The sequence below is a fragment of the Dipodomys spectabilis genome, unplaced genomic scaffold (assembly GCF_019054845.1).
Source record: "Dipodomys spectabilis isolate Male_0828 unplaced genomic scaffold, ASM1905484v1 ptg000108l, whole genome shotgun sequence".
Classification (NCBI taxonomy): Eukaryota; Metazoa; Chordata; class Mammalia; order Rodentia; family Heteromyidae; genus Dipodomys; species Dipodomys spectabilis.
In genome coordinates, this window is record NW_024870785.1 from 17,258,244 (window position 1) to 17,276,660 (window position 18,417).

The window sequence follows — 18,417 nt, forward strand, 5'->3', positions numbered from 1 at the left end:
TCCCAAATTACACTGGTTCCAAGGTGATGGATCTCCTGGGACAAGAACCCTGGACATCCTTTGGTGATATCATCGATGATTTTTCTCCCTTAAGCTCTCTTTTTGAACTGCCTTTCTGCGTTGACATCTGTTTTAGTGTCTAGTCTTTGTGTGTGTGTGTGTGTGTGTGTGTGTGTGTGTGTGTGTGTGTTTTCCCCAAGTGAGGCATTTTCTGATCTTGTGGCGGTGCTCTAAAGTACACACACCTAAGCTGTGGGGACTCTAGGGGCAGCAGTTTTCCGTTGTTTTTGAGAGCCTGGCTTAGAGCTGGTGTTAGTGGAGCATCCTCTTCCCTTGAGAGTAACTGAAAAGCTGATTCTCCATTTTTTCCTACTCATGTTCTCAAATGTATGTTCTATAGTACTTTTTATGGATTTTTCCCCCATTTTTACAGTATTTTGAAAACATAACAAAAAACTAAAACCCTACCTATTAAATTATTCAAAAGTAGAATAAAGCCCAAGGAGGTAGTTAAGGCAGAATTCTTATTTGACTAAATCTTAAAAACAACAACAACAAAAAACACACCTCAGAAATCACATAACCTCATATCGGTGATAAAAAGAGTGTGGAGTGTTTTACACATCCTCTTCCCATCATTCTTATTTGTCTGTTTGTTTATTTATTGCCAGTCAGTCCAGGGGCTTGAACTCAGGGCCTGGGACTTTCCCTGAGCTTTGGTGCTCAAGGCTAGCACTTTTCCATTTCAGTTACAGCTCTACTACTAGCTTTTTGATGGTTAATTGGAGATGAGAGTCTCACAGACTTTTTCTGCTCGGGCTGGCTTTCAACTTAGCCTCCCAAGTAGCTAGGAGCCACCCAGGCTCCTAGCATTTTCATCATTCTTAATTGAGAGGGTCATAATGATCTATGTCTTTCAAGTCAAGAAATGTATTTTTTTTTTGATGGTGGTGAGGGAAATGATGGTCCACTGTATAACATACATACAGCGTTTCCAGAATGATCATTAACAGTGCTATAAATCATGTTTATTATCTGAAGTAGCTCATGTCCCTATTTGGACATTTCATTCGTCCTGTTGACTTCATCATGTGAAACACATGCCCTGAAGGAAATTTTCCTTTTATCAAAGATATGTAATTCAGCTACTTACTCTTTGAGATAGAACTGTTTCCTAGGAAACCAGCCTTAGCTCCCAAGCATGTTGAAGAAGGCTATAGGCTGAGGGGCTGTGTTTAACCCACCTTTGCTCTATATTATAGCAGTTGGCAGGCTATATTGAGGGTATCCAGGAATATTTAGGTGATCTTCATTTAACCTGTGAAGTCTTCCCTCCTTGGCTAGACATTTGAAAAGTGCAGAGCATAGAGTCCCATCCTTTCGTTCTCAAAGCAGTTATAAAAGGCAGTTTCAGGCCCATTAGGAAGAATTCAGTTGCTCTCTTCTCTCTTTGCTCTGAAGTTAAATATTCAACTTGGAATTCCCTAGTCTTTTTCCCCCATCTCCATTACTGAGTGAAAACAGGGGAAAAACAAAACAAAAGAAAACGTTCTTAGTTTCAAAATCTGATACTGAAAAATAAAGTGGGACCCCTACTTCCTAATATATTTGAAGATGGATGTCAAAATGGATCAAAGATGTAAATGTTGTTTGAGGTAAAAGTACAAAAAATTCTTAGGCAGAAACACTGGCATAAATCTTTATGGCTTTGGCATGGACAGTGGTCAAAAACACAAGCAATAAAACAAATTATTAGCCAAGTTGGATTTCATCAAAAACTTAAAAAAAAAAACTTTTGGACATTAAAGAACACTATCACAAAAGTGAAAAGACAACTGGCCGAATGGGAGAAAATCCTGTAGACCATATATAAGGGTGTATCTAAAATAGGTAAAGAACTCTGATAAGAGCCAAATAAGAAAAAGGCAAATAAAAAAAAAAGGCAAATAATGCAATTTCTAAAATGGACAGATGTTTAGAATAAGTGTTTTTTCAAAGAAGATAAACAAATACCCAATATGTATGTGCAAAAAGGATTCGTATCATTATTCATTAAGGGCATGTAAGTCAAAACCATAATGACATGCTATTTCAACTATAGGATGGCTACGTTTAAAAACACAGGTCAGAACAAGTATTGGAAGAATATGGAAAAGTCACACACATAGCCACTAGAAATATATAAGGCATGCCTGCTTTGGAAAACCAGTCTGACAATTCCTCAAAAGATTCCTCAGAACTTTCCTAAGAGACAACACTTCCAGCCCTTGGTGTATACCCAAGAAGAATTTTGAGAATTTTATCTCAGGGGATGGGGGGAATTGGGGTTGTGGGGGAGACAGACCTAGCTTGATGATATTATGAGACTTCTTATATAACTGGGAAAACTGGAAATATGGCAATGATAAAGCAATAGTTTTTACATACCTTCAAGTTGTGATCATTTGTTGCTGTGTTTTACATCATTGTCCTCCATGTGCTTAAAAACTTGGTTATCAGTTGGTAGCATATTGGGAATAGTGGAACCTTCTTGGGGCAGGACCTAGTAGGGAAGAAGTAAGGTCATTGAAGATATGCCCTTTTTGAAGACAGTCTTGTGACCTTGCCTCCCTCTCTTCCCTCTCTGCCTTGTGCTCCTACTGTGATGTCCTGCTTTGACACTGGTCTAAAACCAATAGAATGATTAACCATGGATGGGAATTTTTGAAACAGTGTGCTAGTGCTTGGGAAAAAGGATGGCTCTTTCAGGGGAGGTCAGACTTTAGATACGAGAAGAGACATCAAGAAATCAGCTGGGCTTTAAACTTGAACGTACACACCTTAGAACTAGTCATCCAGTTTCAAAGAGTGAAGGAACATTGAGAAGTGTCTAGAGAAGACCTTGAATGAGGACTTGACCCCTCCTGTGAACTCCTGTTTTATATTACATCCCACTGCCTTTCTCCTGTTCCCATGAGCCCTGAGTCAGATGGTGGGAATTAGTTCCAAGAGCACACATCCCAGAAGAGGAGGAGGAGGAGGAGCTCACAGACTGGGTGGCTTTCATAATGGAGGAGGCCCTCATGCAGCCGCCCTCCAAGGCTCCCAAGGCTGAATTTGTTTTGATATTGATTTCTTGTTTCTCTTACTGCTGTCTGGTGATATACCATAAAGAATGAACATATATATATATATATATATATATATATATTTGTTCTACATTTATTTGATGTATGACTTGGTACCTGGTAAAGCACTATTACCTTACTGCTTTCTGATTATGAGGTACCATGTAACTAAATCAATAAAGAAGTGAATGGAACAAGAGCTCTGCTTAACATTGCAGGGTGATGGAGTGATGGTGTCTATAAATATTTATATTTCCCTGAGAAGATGTCTTTTTTTATTGTACATGGAGACTGGTTTGCTGGAGAGTTGTGGAGGGGGTAGGAAGGGTGAGATTAAAATACATGTTTTTTTTTTTTCCTCCCTAGTGAATTTTTTAGATGTCTTTCAAAAGGTAAATAGAAAAGAAGAAAACTTAGAGACATTTTTTATTCTAATAAATGGAGTCTTTTCCCTGGGACATTGAAATACTTAGCCAGCCTTTTTCTCACTCAGGACAGTAAGGATCAAAGGAAATGGATAGGCAATGGGCTAGTTCTCAAATCCAGTTAGTCTTAGTTGCCTCCTATGAGTTGAATAGCTTTCCATTCCTCCCTGTTCTCAATGTCTCTCCTTCCCCTTTCATCTATCTTTCCCAATCTTGACTTCAGCTTTGTCTGCCAGGGTTAGTGTTTCCCATCCTGTTTTGACAGCCAGTAGAGACCCTGCAAGTAATGTAGAACCCAGCCTCAGCTTTGGAGGGGCGGGGCGGGGGGGGGGGGGGGACTACCTCCTTTTTTGGTAAGAGCAGGAAGCATAGGCAGGCAGTGTGAAGTTGCTCCTATCAGAGTCCTGGGGCAGGGAGTTTTCAGATAGTTCCTTCCTAGTTTGGAGGGCCTTGGGCGTCAGAGGACAGACAGGCAGGTAAGCTGAGAGAGTCTGCCCGTTCACTTGGCTCATGTTACAGCTGACTGGTATAGAGAGAGTAGTTATGTCCTTGGTGACTAAGAAATGGGAAATGGACTATTATCAATATATGCAGTTTAAGGTAAATAAAAATCTTGTGGAAATATGGGGATCATGGTTTGCCTTTTATTATTTCATTGCTGAATTAACATAGATTTGTAATATGAGGGAGTTCTATTACGGTATTTCCATACAAGTACACAAGGCAGTTTGAGAGAATTCACCTCCTCTACCATCGTCCAGTTTCCTCTTCTCCCTCCAACATTTTCCAAAGGCATTTGGTGGTCTTGTTGTTTTGTTTTGTGTTATGTTGATTTTATTTTTGATGATAACTGGGGTTTGAACTTGGCCCCATACTTGCTAATTAAGCCATACCCCTAGCCCTTTATACTTTAATTATTTTTCAGTTAGGATCTCAGTTTTCTTTCCTGACCAACCTGGACTTCAGTCCTACTACTTTATGCCTCGTAGGCAGCTGGGGTGATGGACACTTCACATTACATCCAGCATTTTAATTGAGATGGGGTCTTACTAACGTTTTGCTCAGGCTGGCCTTAAACTATGATCCTTTTTATATCCACCTCTCAGCTCACTAGCACTGTAGGCATTAGTCACTTCAACCATTGAAACCATGAGGACCAACCCTGAAAACATGGAGATCCTTTGACACATGAGTATCCTTAGCACTTGAGTATCCAATGGATCGTTATGGCCATTTTTTGGTGAGGGCTCTGTAGTATCTTTAGGACTCAACAAGAAACAAGGAGTCAACATATGAATTTTAATGGAGTGTTTTAGTCAGTTAGAGCTGCTGTATGAAAATATCCAAGACTGGATCATTTAAAACGATTAAAATTTTGTTTCTCACACTTCTGGAGGCTAGGAAATACTCAACCAAAGGGCCAGTCAGTTTGGTGCCAGCCTCCAGTTCGGTGCCTTGTTGCTGCACCCTCCAGAAGGACAAATATTTTAACCTCACAGGACAGAAGAGTTAGAAGGGAAAAATTTGCCTCTTCCTAGCCTTTGGAAAAGGCACTAATCACCCCCTAAGGGCCCATCCTCTTACAACTATTGCATTAGGGATAAAGTTTCAACATGAGTTAGGGAGAAAACACAAGGCATTCCAACCATAGCAGGGAGCTTCCTCAGTGAATTCTTAGGTTAGTCAAGATGCTTCTGCAGCAATAATTTATCATCTACCTTTTTGCAAGCTTGATAGTGAGAGGGAGAGGAAGGAGGAGGAAGAGGAGGAAGAAAAAGAGGAGGAAGAGGAGGAGGAGGAGGAGGGAGAGAGGAGGGGGAAGAAGGGGGAAGGGGAAAGGGAAATGGAAAGTGGGGGAGGGAGAAAAAGGGAAGAGGAGTTGTTATTCACCTACTAAAGGTTCTACTGTTTCCTAGGAATGCCACAGACTGGGGACTAAGCTTTTAACACACAAGCCTTTGGTAGACATTCAAAAAGCCAACCTGTAACAAATCCTAGTAAATTCAAATTCACTTTAAATTGATTGCTTGTGTAAAGACTTCATCTCCTAATAGGGTAACAGACCACCATGTGTGAACATGAGGAGGGTGGAGGTTGTGTAGTTCAGTGCCCAGCACTGAATTAGGGCCTCTGTGGGACACCAGGATGAAGATGAGTTTCTTTACATGTTAGTGATACAGATGACAGAAGATCCTAACACCATTGCCGTTCATGGGGCAAGGATCCTTATCTTCTGTGTCTTTCTCTGTTGACTGATCTTTGCATTTCTTCCCATTGTCTTTCTACGTTTATCTTGAGTGTTATATTTGTGTTTGAAATTGTTGCACAAGAATAACCCCAGGTTGTAGAGACATACAATAAATGACAGGATCTTTGCTGTGCTCTGCTGCTCTGCTCTGCTGGCTTTGGCTGTGCTGTTGGGCGTTCTTCATTTCAGGTTATCTCTCTTGGGACATTTTCTTCTGCCTAGTGCTTTTCTTTTCTGATGAAGTAACATTTATGTATGCAGTCTTAAAACATGATTTGTTTTTGTTATTTGGAAATGTAAATCTTGTCCATAACTCACTGATAAAAGTGACAAGACTTTTGATCTGGCATTAATTTATTAAGTAAATGATAAATGATATTTAGTCAGAGCCCTTTAGTGTAGCTGGGGTCCTTTTTTTTTTTTTTGTCATTCTAGTTTGCTATAGTGGGCATTTTTAGAAATTTGGGCTTACAGACAGCAGAGTAACGACATTTACCAAGCATGTCCACAATGTGTGTGTGTGTGTGTGTGTGTGTGTGTGTGTGTGTGTGTGTGTGTGTGTGTGTGTGTGTGTGTGTGTGTAGTTATAATAGTAAAGTCTGATCCAGTCCTTTTTTCTCTTATTTTCACTCTTTGCAGTACAGTTTAAAATTTATTTCAAGCATCCATCTTTTCTCTGCTTCTTTTCTATAAATTTGGCTTATTGCTCATTCCAGATTATGTTTCCTCCTAATCATTATTTTGTCATTGTGTCTCTTGATCTTGTAGCCTGAGCCCTGGGTGGCAAGATTATTCTAAAAGGTATATTGAACTGTAAAGCCTAGATTGATTATTGGCCTTCTTAGTGGTTAGTACATATTCGTTTAGCCAACCTATAAATACAATTGCTGATATATGAACATTCAGATTCTATTATTTTTTATTGTCTTGATGTCTTCTGGGCTGCTCTGTAAAAATATTGATTTAAAAAAATTTCATTAAGAAAATCTGAAATAAAGCCTACTGCCAGTGGCTCATACCTCTAATTCTAGCTATTCAGGTGGGTAAGAACTGGAGGATCACAATTTGAGGCCAGTCTGATAAGAAAAGTCTGTAAGAGTCCAGCTCCAAATAAGCATGATAAAGCAGGCCCGAAGCATGGCTCAAGTGGTAGAGCACCAATTAAGAGCAAGAAAGTAGAGCAATAATGTAAAGCCCTGAGGTCAAGAAGTACTGGCACAGGGGCTGGGAAGGTGGCTCAGTGGTAGAGCGCTTACCTTGCATGCCTGAGGCCCTGGGTTCGATTCCTCAGCACCACATAAGCAAAAAGAAAAAAAGCTGGAAGTGGCGCTGTGGCTCAAGTGGTAGAGCACTAGCTTTGAGCTGAAGAGCTGAGGGACAGCGCCCAGGCCCAGAGTTCAGGCCCCACAACCAGACCAAAAAAAAAAAAAGAAGTACTGGCACAAAAATAAAATTAAAATAGAGAAAGCTTTAAGGCTTATCTATTTATTTATCTTTTAAGTAAACTGAGGAAAAAGTATAGAGCATAAAATCCTATGCTAGGAGAACCAGCAGTGAGCAAGAAAACCTAGCAAGACAATAAGCCTTAGAACTGCCCTGTAGATATAGACACAGATATAGATAGATATAGATTAATATGGAATATATAGGTATATAATTAAAGAGATTTCAAATAGAAAAACCTTTACTGTGGCCTTAATAATATAGCAAAAATTTGAGAACAGCTGTTGTAGCTAGACGCAAAACCCAAAATAAGTAAGTTGTGGAACCTTGTCTGGCAGTCTTCTGTATCTATTAACAGTATTTCTACCAAGTTTGCAGTGCTGTGAAAAATAGCTATTATGGAAGTAGAATGGGGAAACCCAGGATACAGAATTATATAGAGGGCATGATCTCTACCACATAAAAACATGCCAGATACACAAAGAGATACATCAGCTGTCAGCAGGGCTTCTCTGTGGGTGGAGTAGAGCTAGACAGGGAAGTCTGGATTCAGACAGACATGGTTGTGAGCCTTCCTTTGTGCCTGTGTGGGCTCTTATTTACAAGGCATAGCCTCTATTCAAGACCTTGCTCACCGATTCATTAAGCAAAGTACTTAATTCAGTGCATACCGTGGAGTAGTGCAACAAGTACAAGTTCAATTATTAATAAAACATCCATAATAAATATTTCTCCCATTTTGCTGCTTTCTTAACACAAGCACTCTGTTTCTCCGAGTTTTCTCCAGTTCTAAAGAGCACATGTTAATATGACTTTTTTTCAGGTTGCAGAACCACTAAGTTTTGGTAATGGCTAATTCTGGGTTTGGTTATGCTTGGGTAAGATCTCAACTCTTTAGCTGAGGCTTAGGGTGAACATTCTGTACACTTGACCTGTAAAAAGGATTTAGAATCAGTGCCAAGCACATACTCACTTGTATGATATTTGCTATGGATTATTAGAAAAGGAAGAAAACTATAACAAAGAGTTACATTTTCTCTGTAGAGATCTGTATCTAATGACTTCTGAATCTGAGATAAAGAGTTAGTGCTTATCTAAAGGAATGTAAGTCAGGAAACAACAGAGGTACCTGCATACTCATGTTCATTGCTGCACTGTTCACAGTAGCCAAGCTATGGAAGCAGCCCAGATGCCCTTCAACTGATTGGTGGGTAAAAAAAATATGGTATATGTATATGTAGATAAAGAAAATGATGTATTATTCAGCCATAAAGAACAATGAAATTATGTTGTTTGCAAGGAATGGATAAGTCTGGAAAACATCATATTAAGTGAAGTAAGCCAGGCTTAGGAGGACAAAGATTACATATGGGGCTATAAATAGCCTATTTTAACCATTCGCATGAATGAAAGTAGAAGTGAATTGAAACCCAATGTTCAAGTTAGAGCCATCTTCTTTCTGTAGTGTATAATGAAGAAGAAACAGTAGATGGACCAACAGGTAGACTCCAAGAGAGCTGAGATGTCTGGAGGATTTATTTATTCTGCTGTCTGGCCCACCATAGGTGAACAGTGAGATTGCTGAAGAGCTGTCTGTAGACTGACAGAAGATGACAGTATACTCCACACACAGGCTGAGAATTCATTTATCTTCACAGAACCTTTGATTTTACCTGCAAAAGGGAGATGAAAAAAAAAACAAAACAAAACATACTTTCTACCCCCATTAAGCACATCCAGCAACTATGCCTATTTGAAAATCCCATGGATTTTCAATGCCAAAATACCATCATCATCCGGTGATGGCATTGCTCACTTATTTCCCTGGTGGCTTGGCCCAGGAAGGCCACTGCTGGAGTAGAGAGGACAGCTGATTGTCCTTAGAGCCCTTGGAAGATGCAAAGCCTTGCTGGCTGTGTGCTGGCGAGACTAGTTGATAGAAAGAAGCCTGATGCTGGGCTCGAAGGGTGTGTAACACACAGGAGCAAGGCCAGAGTGTGGCATGTTTCAGATACACAGGCAGTGATAACTTCAGGGACTGAAGACACACACAGGCATCATGGGTGTGGAACATTCTTACATGGGCCTGGGAAGTGGGCAGATGGAAGCCTTGATCCTTTGGGCTAAGCACTTTGAACCAGATCCAAATGCTATGTGCGTTAAAAATCAGCTCTAAACAGAATTACAAAGCTCTGGATACAGAAGCATCTGCTCCACTTCCTTTCTGCTGCTCTTCCATCCACTGCTTCTTCCTAGCTGTGCTAGAGTTCTGCATTCTTTAATAGGAGACAAACCCTTCCTTCTGTAGAATTTGCTCATATTTAGGCATCATCTTTATTAAAAGGTAGCTCTCAGCTAACTTACCAGAATGATTCTGAGACTGTCCATTCTAGATAGTGATGGGTTAACTGGGAACACATCTCTTTTGCTACACAAAATTGTGATATATAATATTATAGGATGCCAATACTAACAGCTGCCTAGCAACAAGAGGGCATGTTGGAATAATGGCTTGGAGTGGTCTACCACACCATGTGTGCAGCCATCTATTCATTTGACATTGTGACCTTGAGAAAGGCCCTTGATGTCAAGGTCATAGTTTCTGAAAATGGTAAACTACCAAAGTCTTATCTCATAGTTCTGTATTCCATACTGTGTGCCCTCTTCTTGGTTCTCTTAGTAGAGATGAAAATACAGGCTTGTCTCTCTACTTATGTATTCAATAGATATTTATTAAGCCCTTCTCCGTGGCAGATAGTTTATCATGAGTAACACAAGGTCCTTTCCCTCAGGGAGTTCCCAGTGATTTCTTACTGATGTGGGTTTGGTTCTTGTGTGTGTGTGTGTGTGTGTGTGTTTCTTATTTGCTGAGATAAAGAACTTCATTATGTGATGGGCTGGGAAAGTGGCTCAGTGGTAGAGCACTTGCCTTGCATGCCTGAGGCCCTGAGTTCAATTCCTCAGCACTATATAAGCAGAAAAAAAATCCAGAAGTGGCGCTGTGGCTCAAGTGGTAGAGCACTAGCCTTGAGCTGAAGAGCTGAGGGACAGCGCCCAGTCCCAGAGTTCAGGCCCCACAGCTGGACTCCCCCCCCCAAAAAAAAAGAACTTCATTATGTGAGCCATGTGGTTCAGCTTCTGTGGTCTTTGGAACTGATTGTTGATGATATAACATAGTTTGGTCCAGTAGACATTGACCCTCTGCTCATCTTTTAGTCTTAATCCCTAATGATTTTTTTTTTAAAAAAATGCTAGCCAAATCTTCCCATGTAGTACATATTAAATCTACAAGTATTTCCTGAGCATCTACTGAGTACTAAGTACTGTCCTGGGGCCTTAAGGTTCAGAGGCTACTCTCAAAGGCTGGAAGTAGGTGGATGATACCATGTTGTACATATGCCTTATTGTTGATGAATTGGGAATATGTAGAGATGAATACATAGAGATAGCCCCATGGATGACATAGGGCCATCCACTCAGCTGGAAATTTTTATTGACTTCCCTAGCTTGTTACTACATTCATACCCGTTTGCCTGGTTACACATTTTCTCCTATGCTTAGACAGTTGAACTTTTCAAGACAGCTTCTTCTAGAGAAGTGCTCAAAGTTAAGCAGTCATCTTGGGCTCTCTTGCCTCTTTGAGAGAAACCTAAATGAGGGATTCTTGTGTGAGTATGTTTTCTTGTGTCCAGTCTCCCATTCTCGGTGCAGAGGGGAGCCTCGGTAGTCCTGGCCCTTTTCTATGTGGATGTTACCTGTTTTCTCTGAGCTCACAAATTAGAACCCTTGCAGGCTATAGCTCTGGGGACTAGGAGAGGCTTTCCACTTACCAGAGAGCCTTCACAACAGGACTTTCACCAGGTGGGAAGAGATGAGGAAACAAATTGATTCAGTTAAGTCACATAGGAAATGTGGCTCCTTGAAACGAGATGAGATTGGGCCCGCTGTTTTCTTCCCTCCTGCCTTTTTTGTGGATAAAAGGTAGCTGGCTCCCAAGGTAGGGTTAACTTGACCTAGCTTCCCATTGCGGGCATCAGGCTCAGTATCTGGAGTCTATTTAGAGTAAGCCCCATGCAGCTGAGCCCCAAGGGCCCTGGAGGGCAAGACAGATGACAAGTCCTCAATATTGACAGCACCTCTGGGTAGCTGGGACCCAGTACATTGTGAGTTTTTACCTATCAGAGAGGAGCAGGTAAAACTGAAGAGAAAGGAAAACCCCTCCCTCAGCAATGCTTTGTGAGAATGGAATTGCTCACTAGAACCTGCAATGTAAACATTCATGAAGGTTGTCTCTGTAAAGGTCCATGTATTATGTTGACATTTGCTTATGTGATACATATAGTCATCAGTAGGACTGAGTAGCACCTCCAGGGAACAGACATAAAGAAGAGAGCAGATAGAGTCGTCCATAATTGGGTGCAAGGGCCTTCCAGTGGGTTAGAGTGGAGGTTCAAGGCTCCATCAAGGCAAAACCTGCCCCTGTGGTCTAGCCAGATCTACACAGTCTCTCTACTCTATCAGAGGTTAGACAAAACCCCCATAGATTACATTAGGGCATGCCAGCCTGCCCCTAAAGGGGGCATGTTTTTTCCTCTTGAACTCTGAAGTTGGGGGTGGGGGAGGGGATCTAAGTGATCTCCCAGACAACCCTTAGCTGTTACACGCGCACACACACACACACACACACACACACACCTTTACCCCTCAGATAGCCCATTGTCTAGAAAAAGCATAGTATACACCTTGGCATGAAGATGAACACCACTGGGAATAGGTAGTAAATACGGGGCTCACTAGAAGGTGAAACAGGAATGCAGTACTTTGCATTTCATGACAGCTGACTGTAGTATGCTACTTCTAGAGATTCTCCTACACCCACGACTCAGAACAGCTAACCCTTATCTAGCACTTTCTATGTGCCCTTGGCATAGTAAACTCATTTAATTCTTTAGCAACCTTATAGGTAGTTCTAGTGTTCACTTCTATTTTATAGAGGAGGAGTCTAAGACAAGAAGGAGCTAAGTAAGTAGCTCGGGGTGGTGTGGCTGGTAAGGCAGAGCTGGGATTGGAGCATCTTGTCAAGTAGAGATTCACCTTGACTAGTGATGGGAATTTGTTTGGGAACTTCTTGGCTGGAGCTGAGCTTGTTTGTCTCTCAATGGATTGAGATGTATCTGAGTAGCCTCCTGGGACATTTAGAGCTCCCTGGGACTGACTGGTATTTATTTTCAAAGAATGCCTGGATTTCACCACTAGTCCCATGGGCTCATTTCCCCAGTAGATAGATACTCAGAAGTACGAGTCTAAGTGACCTTCACATACACACACACACACACACACACACACACACACACACACACACACACACACACACAGGCACAATATAGGGAGGGGGAGATGATAAAGGGAAAATTTAATGAATTTAGATCTTGTTTAGTTTTTTTTTTATATAACAAAGCAAAGAAAAGAGAAACACAAAGACTTAAAATCCACTGTGAAAGCATCCATTCAAACCAGAGTTTCAGAAAACAACAAATCAGGATAGGGTCATAAAGTAGAGGCAGGATTTAGACTATAACAACACAGCAAGAAGTTGTAGACCAATTTGGCTCTAATCTTTCTTGCAGCCAAGCAGAAAAGGAAATCTGATCCCCTTCTCCTAGATGCCAAGTCTGCATCATTTAAAATCTGGGGATGCAGGAATTAGAGGTGGGGTTGGGAGGCAGAGGTGGAGTGGAGAATCACTTACAGTCTGTGCTGCCCAGGAACACAGCACAGTGCATTGTTACCAAGGCAGTTGTCTGAGCTCAGGATGTATAGTGAGATTTCTCACAAGTGTTGAAAACGCATACACATATCTTCAGCTGACATTTCTAGGTTGCATATACTTTAATCCTTCTGTTTTTGCCACAGGGCAAAGCAGAGTACTTAATGCCAACACGTGTCCATTTTGCCAGAATGTCATTTCATTGTGAGTGGCTGCGGGTTTTGTGGGATGATGATTTCATCATCGTTGCACTTCGGTTTTAGACCTTGTCTGGGTTTGGCCATGTGAGCCATCTCCTTGTGCGATGATAATGAAAACACCTCGTCTTTATAGATGAGTTATGGTTTATGAAGCACTTTCTGTGCATGAGGTATTTTTTGAGTCTTCTGGGTATGTTTTGTGCTTGGGAAGAATTCATCACAGAGACAGGATAAGAAGAGCACAGGACACAGGGTAAGAAGAAGGTGCTGCTCTTGGATCAGTGTGCAGTGGTTTTTGCAGAATGACTGGTTTGGTTTGTTGGTATTTTTTTTTCCTTAATTTTATGTGTACCTACATACCGCTATGGATGCTATTTTGCAGAACTTTTTTAGGGCAATGTAAAAATCTGACGTAATTTGTTCAGTTGATTATTTACCTCAAAATGAGAGTATCACTTCTATTCTGTGAAAAGTTAGAAGGTGCAGTCAGAGGAAGCCAATGGAAATAATGAGCCAAGCATGGAATATCTCCCAGGAAGTTCCTTCCATGGGAGCTAGTGGCTTTCTGCTCCCTTTCTAAAGTTCCAAAGCATTGCCAACCTGAAATTGAGCCTAGACCACAGACTCCCACTCTAGTTCCTTTGCATGAACCATATTTGCCTATTCCTTTCCTCTCCAACAGACCCAGGAGCAACATTGTAGTCAAGGCCTGGAGTGGAGGTTGTCTGTGATAAGAAAGGGCACTAAACTGCTATCAGACTGTTGTCTTAGGGCCATAAGAAAATGCCCCTTATCTGTACAGATGGCTTTTTTTTTTTTGTCAGCACACAAACAAAAAAAATAACTTTTAATACAATGCCTCGCTCTTGCTAGGCAGTTGCTTCTACTGCTCAGCTACACCTCTAGACCTGTTTTATGCTGGATGCTTTTGAAATAGGATCTCACTTCCTGCCTAGCACCTATCTGGGCATAACTGGCCTGTCCTAGATACTACCTAGGAAAACAGATGTGTGCCACCATATCCAGCTCTTCATTGACAAGGGGGTCTCAGGAATTTTTCTGCTCAGGCTGATCTCAAACCATGATCCTCCCAATCTTAGACTCCTAAATAGCTAGGATTATAGGTGCTAGCCACTGGCACCAGGCTCATGAATGTTGATGGAGTTTACTGTAATATGTGACACACTTTTGGATACAGTATCTAAACACATAAAACCAAAGCTCTCACCTATTCCTAGCAGGCCTGTTGAGCCTTCCTGTCTCCTCCATCTCTACCCCAAACCTACCCAGGCTCTGGCTTCACCCTCCACTAAAATCCCTTTTCCTCAAGTTGCTGGAGTCAATGATCACATCACCCCCTCATCCTGCCTAATCATCCACCAGCAGGCAGCACAGCATTCTCTCCTTTCTGCCCATGCACTTTCTTCTGGTCCCACCTCTCTGTTCTGTTCCTTCCCCTCCTCCTTTGTTGCTGCTCCTCTTCCTGATTAAGAATACTTTTTCCAGAACTCCTCTCACAAGCTTCATCGGTCAGTTTTCCTCTCAGTGGCCTTTCTGGTCCCTCCTGGCTAAGTTGTATCTCTGTGCCTCCATGGAACACATCCCAGAGAGAAACTCAGCCCATATCTGTATCTGCACAGTTGACTTGGACAGAGTTTCCCATCATGCTTTGCTTTTTCTGCTGCTCTACTGGCCAGCTGCTTCCCAACTCTGAGCTTCTCTACTATGGTCCTCATACATTCTACACCCCAGTATCCCACTGGCCCCTTGCTTCTCTCTAACCTGATCTCTGTTTTGGCTTTCTCCTTTATCCCTCCTATGTCTTCTTCCTCTGCCTGAGCTCTGGCATTCACCCTACTGCTGCCTGTGGCTCTCAGGACCACATCATGGTTCTATCTTCCCTTACAGAGGGGAATCAGTCTGCATGGCTAGAAGGAAATTATTCTTTCCCCTACAGAAGGCCCCATTTTCAGCCTGGGAAGAAGGGTGGCCATCATAGTGACCCATGGATACTTTTCCTAGGGAACAGAAAGAATTAACCAGCTTTTCCTCACTGTTATATCCCCTCAACAGCATCCATGACAACAAGGCATTCCATCCTCGTCTCCAATGACTTACCATGCTCAAAAATGGCCGAGGCTCAGGAAACCCTGGTGTTGATAGGTGTATGTCTGTCTGTCTTTGGTGGCACTGGGATTTGGATTCAGGACTTAGTGCTTTGTAGGCAAGCAGTCTACTGCTTGATCCAAGCCTTCATCAACCCTACAGTTTTTACCAGCCTCAGAAGGCAACAAACCCACCCATAGAGTGATCTATGAAATTGTCCGTTTAGCTCCACAGTTAAAATTTTCTTGTCCCAAATTAGTAGGTGGGTTGGTTAGATACACTTGTGAAAAGAGAGATGGAGAAGCTCTTTGAATGACTTTAAAAGCTGTTAGCACTGCAGAGAGGTACTTGTCAAATATTTGTAAACTTTTTGCCTTGTCAAGCCATCTTGTCATTGTAGAGATTACAGGCTTATTTGATCAGGGGTGATTCTTCATGAATGTTGTTGTTGTTGTTGTTGTTGTTGTTAGTGGAGGATGTATCATCACATATTACATATACAAAATAGTTAACGTGTTCTCACAGACAAAACTCAGGATAAAAAAAACGGTTACTAGGACTTTACAGCAGGCAACCCGAAGGGTGGATAAGATTTTCAAAGTTGGTTTGCAACTCCAGCATTTTCTTCTCAAGACAAATCATGATTCGTGAGCCTCAGGGTTAATTTCTTTGTGTTTTCTAGATATTCTGAGTGAGAACCTTCAGGCCATCTAGGAAAATGGTGGCCCTGTCCTTAAAGATTTGCGTCCGCCACTGCAATGTGGTGAAGACTATGCAGTTCGAACCATCTACGGCTGTGTATGATGCCTGTCGAGTCATTCGAGAGCGAGTACCCGAGGCTCAAACTGGGCAAGGTGGGTCTTGACTATCCTCTGGCTTATGAATATGTGCTGGGATTATAGGCACCTACCGCCTCCCCCCCCCCCCCCCCCACCCAGGCCTAGAAATCATTCATGGTATAAAAGGCCTATATGCTCCCACATGGTCTGGGACTTCAGTGGTCACTGCTTTGGTTTCTCCACAAGTACCCATGGATGCCTAGAATAGAAAGGCTAGAGAACCACATCAGATTTGGTTAGAAAGCAATCTGCACTGCTTTGTGTCTGGTGATCCTATAAACCTCAGATGCACCATCTCATTTGTGGCTGTTGCTCCTGCAGCTCCTGCTTTCTTGTGTTGTCTGATTGTGTGTGCATGTGTTGGGGAAGGGGGGGTTAGGAAGCCTGTCTCCTATGAAGGAAAACATCATATCCTTACCAAGTCATCATGCTTAAGTGGACCTGGGCTTGTCATACTTCTGTCACTTTCCCTCCTCCTTTTCTCTCCATTGATCTTCCAGCTTCTGATTATGGGCTGTTCCTCTCTGATGAAGACCCCAGGAAAGGAATCTGGCTGGAAGCAGGCAGAACACTGGATTACTACATGTTACGGAATGGGGTAGGAGTTTGATCTTCATTATGTTTCCTTCACTGCCTTGTCTCTGGACCTTGCCTGGAAGCCATTGCCAGTCCAGTTTTCCTGTGGGGACAACTTAGTCATTGTTTCTGTGAGGGACTTTGTGAAGATCTCCAGGAGGAGAGGAGATGGGAGCATCCAAATTCTCTAAATCCACTGAGGGACTGGGAGGGATACTTTGGCATAGTATTTTAAGCAGTTTCACATGTCATTGGTGGACTTGGCAGGTGTGAAGTTAAATAAGATAATAGCATCTTCCTGTGAGTAGATAGATGGGCCATGTCCCTGGGGCTGGTGACAGAGTTAACTCTTAAGTGAAATTGAATTCTAAAGGTGAACATGCAGTCTGGGAAGGTGGCTCAGTGGTAGAGCGCTTGCCTTGCATGCATGAGGCCCTGGGTTCGATTCCTCAGCACCACATAAGAAAAAAGCCGGAAGTGGTGCTGTGGCTCAAGTGGTAGAGTGCTAGCCTTGAGCTGAAGAGCTGAGGGACAGTGCCAGGCCCAGAGTTCAGGCCCCACAACCGGACCCCCAAAAAAAAATATTCTAAAGGTGAACATGGCCAGTTAGCATCCGCATTTCATATTTAAAGTAGAAATTTCAAATTGGAGATGTGAGTTGAATAACTACCATTCATAGTAACATCCACAAAACAGTCATTGAATGCTAAATGAGGCCAGGTAATGAGTTAAGAACTGTTCAACTTTCTCCACCACTTGACCTCCAAGATACTGGGGTTTTTGTACACTACACGGAGTGGACCTTGTCAGAGTGACCAGTATTCTATGAAGCAAAAGTGAAATATTTAATTCATTTTTTCTCCCCCAGAGTTATACGTGCAAGAATATACTTTAAATATATAATCTGATTTGTGTGTGTGTGTGTGCCAGTGTGCCAGTCCTGGGGCTTGAAATCAGGGGCCCTGGGTGCTGTCCCTAGCTCTCCCACTTGAGCCACAGCACCACTTCCAACTTTTTCTGAGTAGCTTAGTGGAGATAAGTGTCTCACAGACTTTCCTGCCTGGGCTGGCTTCAAACTGCAATCCTCAGATTTTAGCCGCCTGAGTAGCTAGGATTATAGGCATGAGCCACCAGCACCCAGCAAGATCTGATATTTTTAAATGACTCCCAAACTTGTGACCCATTTGGTCTTAACCCTTACTATGAAAACCACTCCAACTGTGACTACTGATATTATAAAGAATTAGGGGAAGCCAGGCACCAGTGGCTCATACCTGCAATCTTAGCTACTTAGGTGGCTGAGATCTGAGGATTATGGTTTTAAAGCTAGCCCAAGCAAGAAAGTTCATAAGATGCTTATCTCCAATAAATTAACAAAAGAAAAAGAAGAATTAGGGAAATATTTCTATGTCTCTCACTATATAAACTATATGGATAGTAAATGATTTTAGTAAACATTTTAAAAATAAAAGTTTTAAAACAATTTTTCATTTTATAGATGCATTGGTAATAAAATTTGCATAAAAGATGGCTAGAGCTAGAAAACTGGAGGTTCTTACCTATAATCTTAGCTACTCAAGGTTCAGAACTAGACCAGGAAATTAAGTCTATGAGACTCCTATCTCCAATTAACCAGTGAAAAGCTGGAAGTGGAGCTATGACTTGAGTGATACAGCATCAGCCTTGGAAACAGAAGGCCCTGAGTT

The 18,417-nt window shown here is 41.9% G+C and overlaps 1 protein-coding gene across 1 annotated transcript in view; it reads left to right on the plus strand.

The window, feature by feature from the left end:
- Nucleotides 1-18,417, plus strand: part of Tln2 (talin 2) — a 340,653-nt gene that overhangs the window by 175,634 nt on the left and 146,602 nt on the right. The window contains exons 4-5 of the mRNA XM_042687576.1: nt 15,979-16,150; nt 16,636-16,733. Coding sequence (XP_042543510.1) covers nt 16,015-16,150; nt 16,636-16,733 — 234 coding nt within the window. The 5' untranslated portion in view covers nt 15,979-16,014. The remainder of the gene's footprint in view (nt 1-15,978; nt 16,151-16,635; nt 16,734-18,417) is intronic.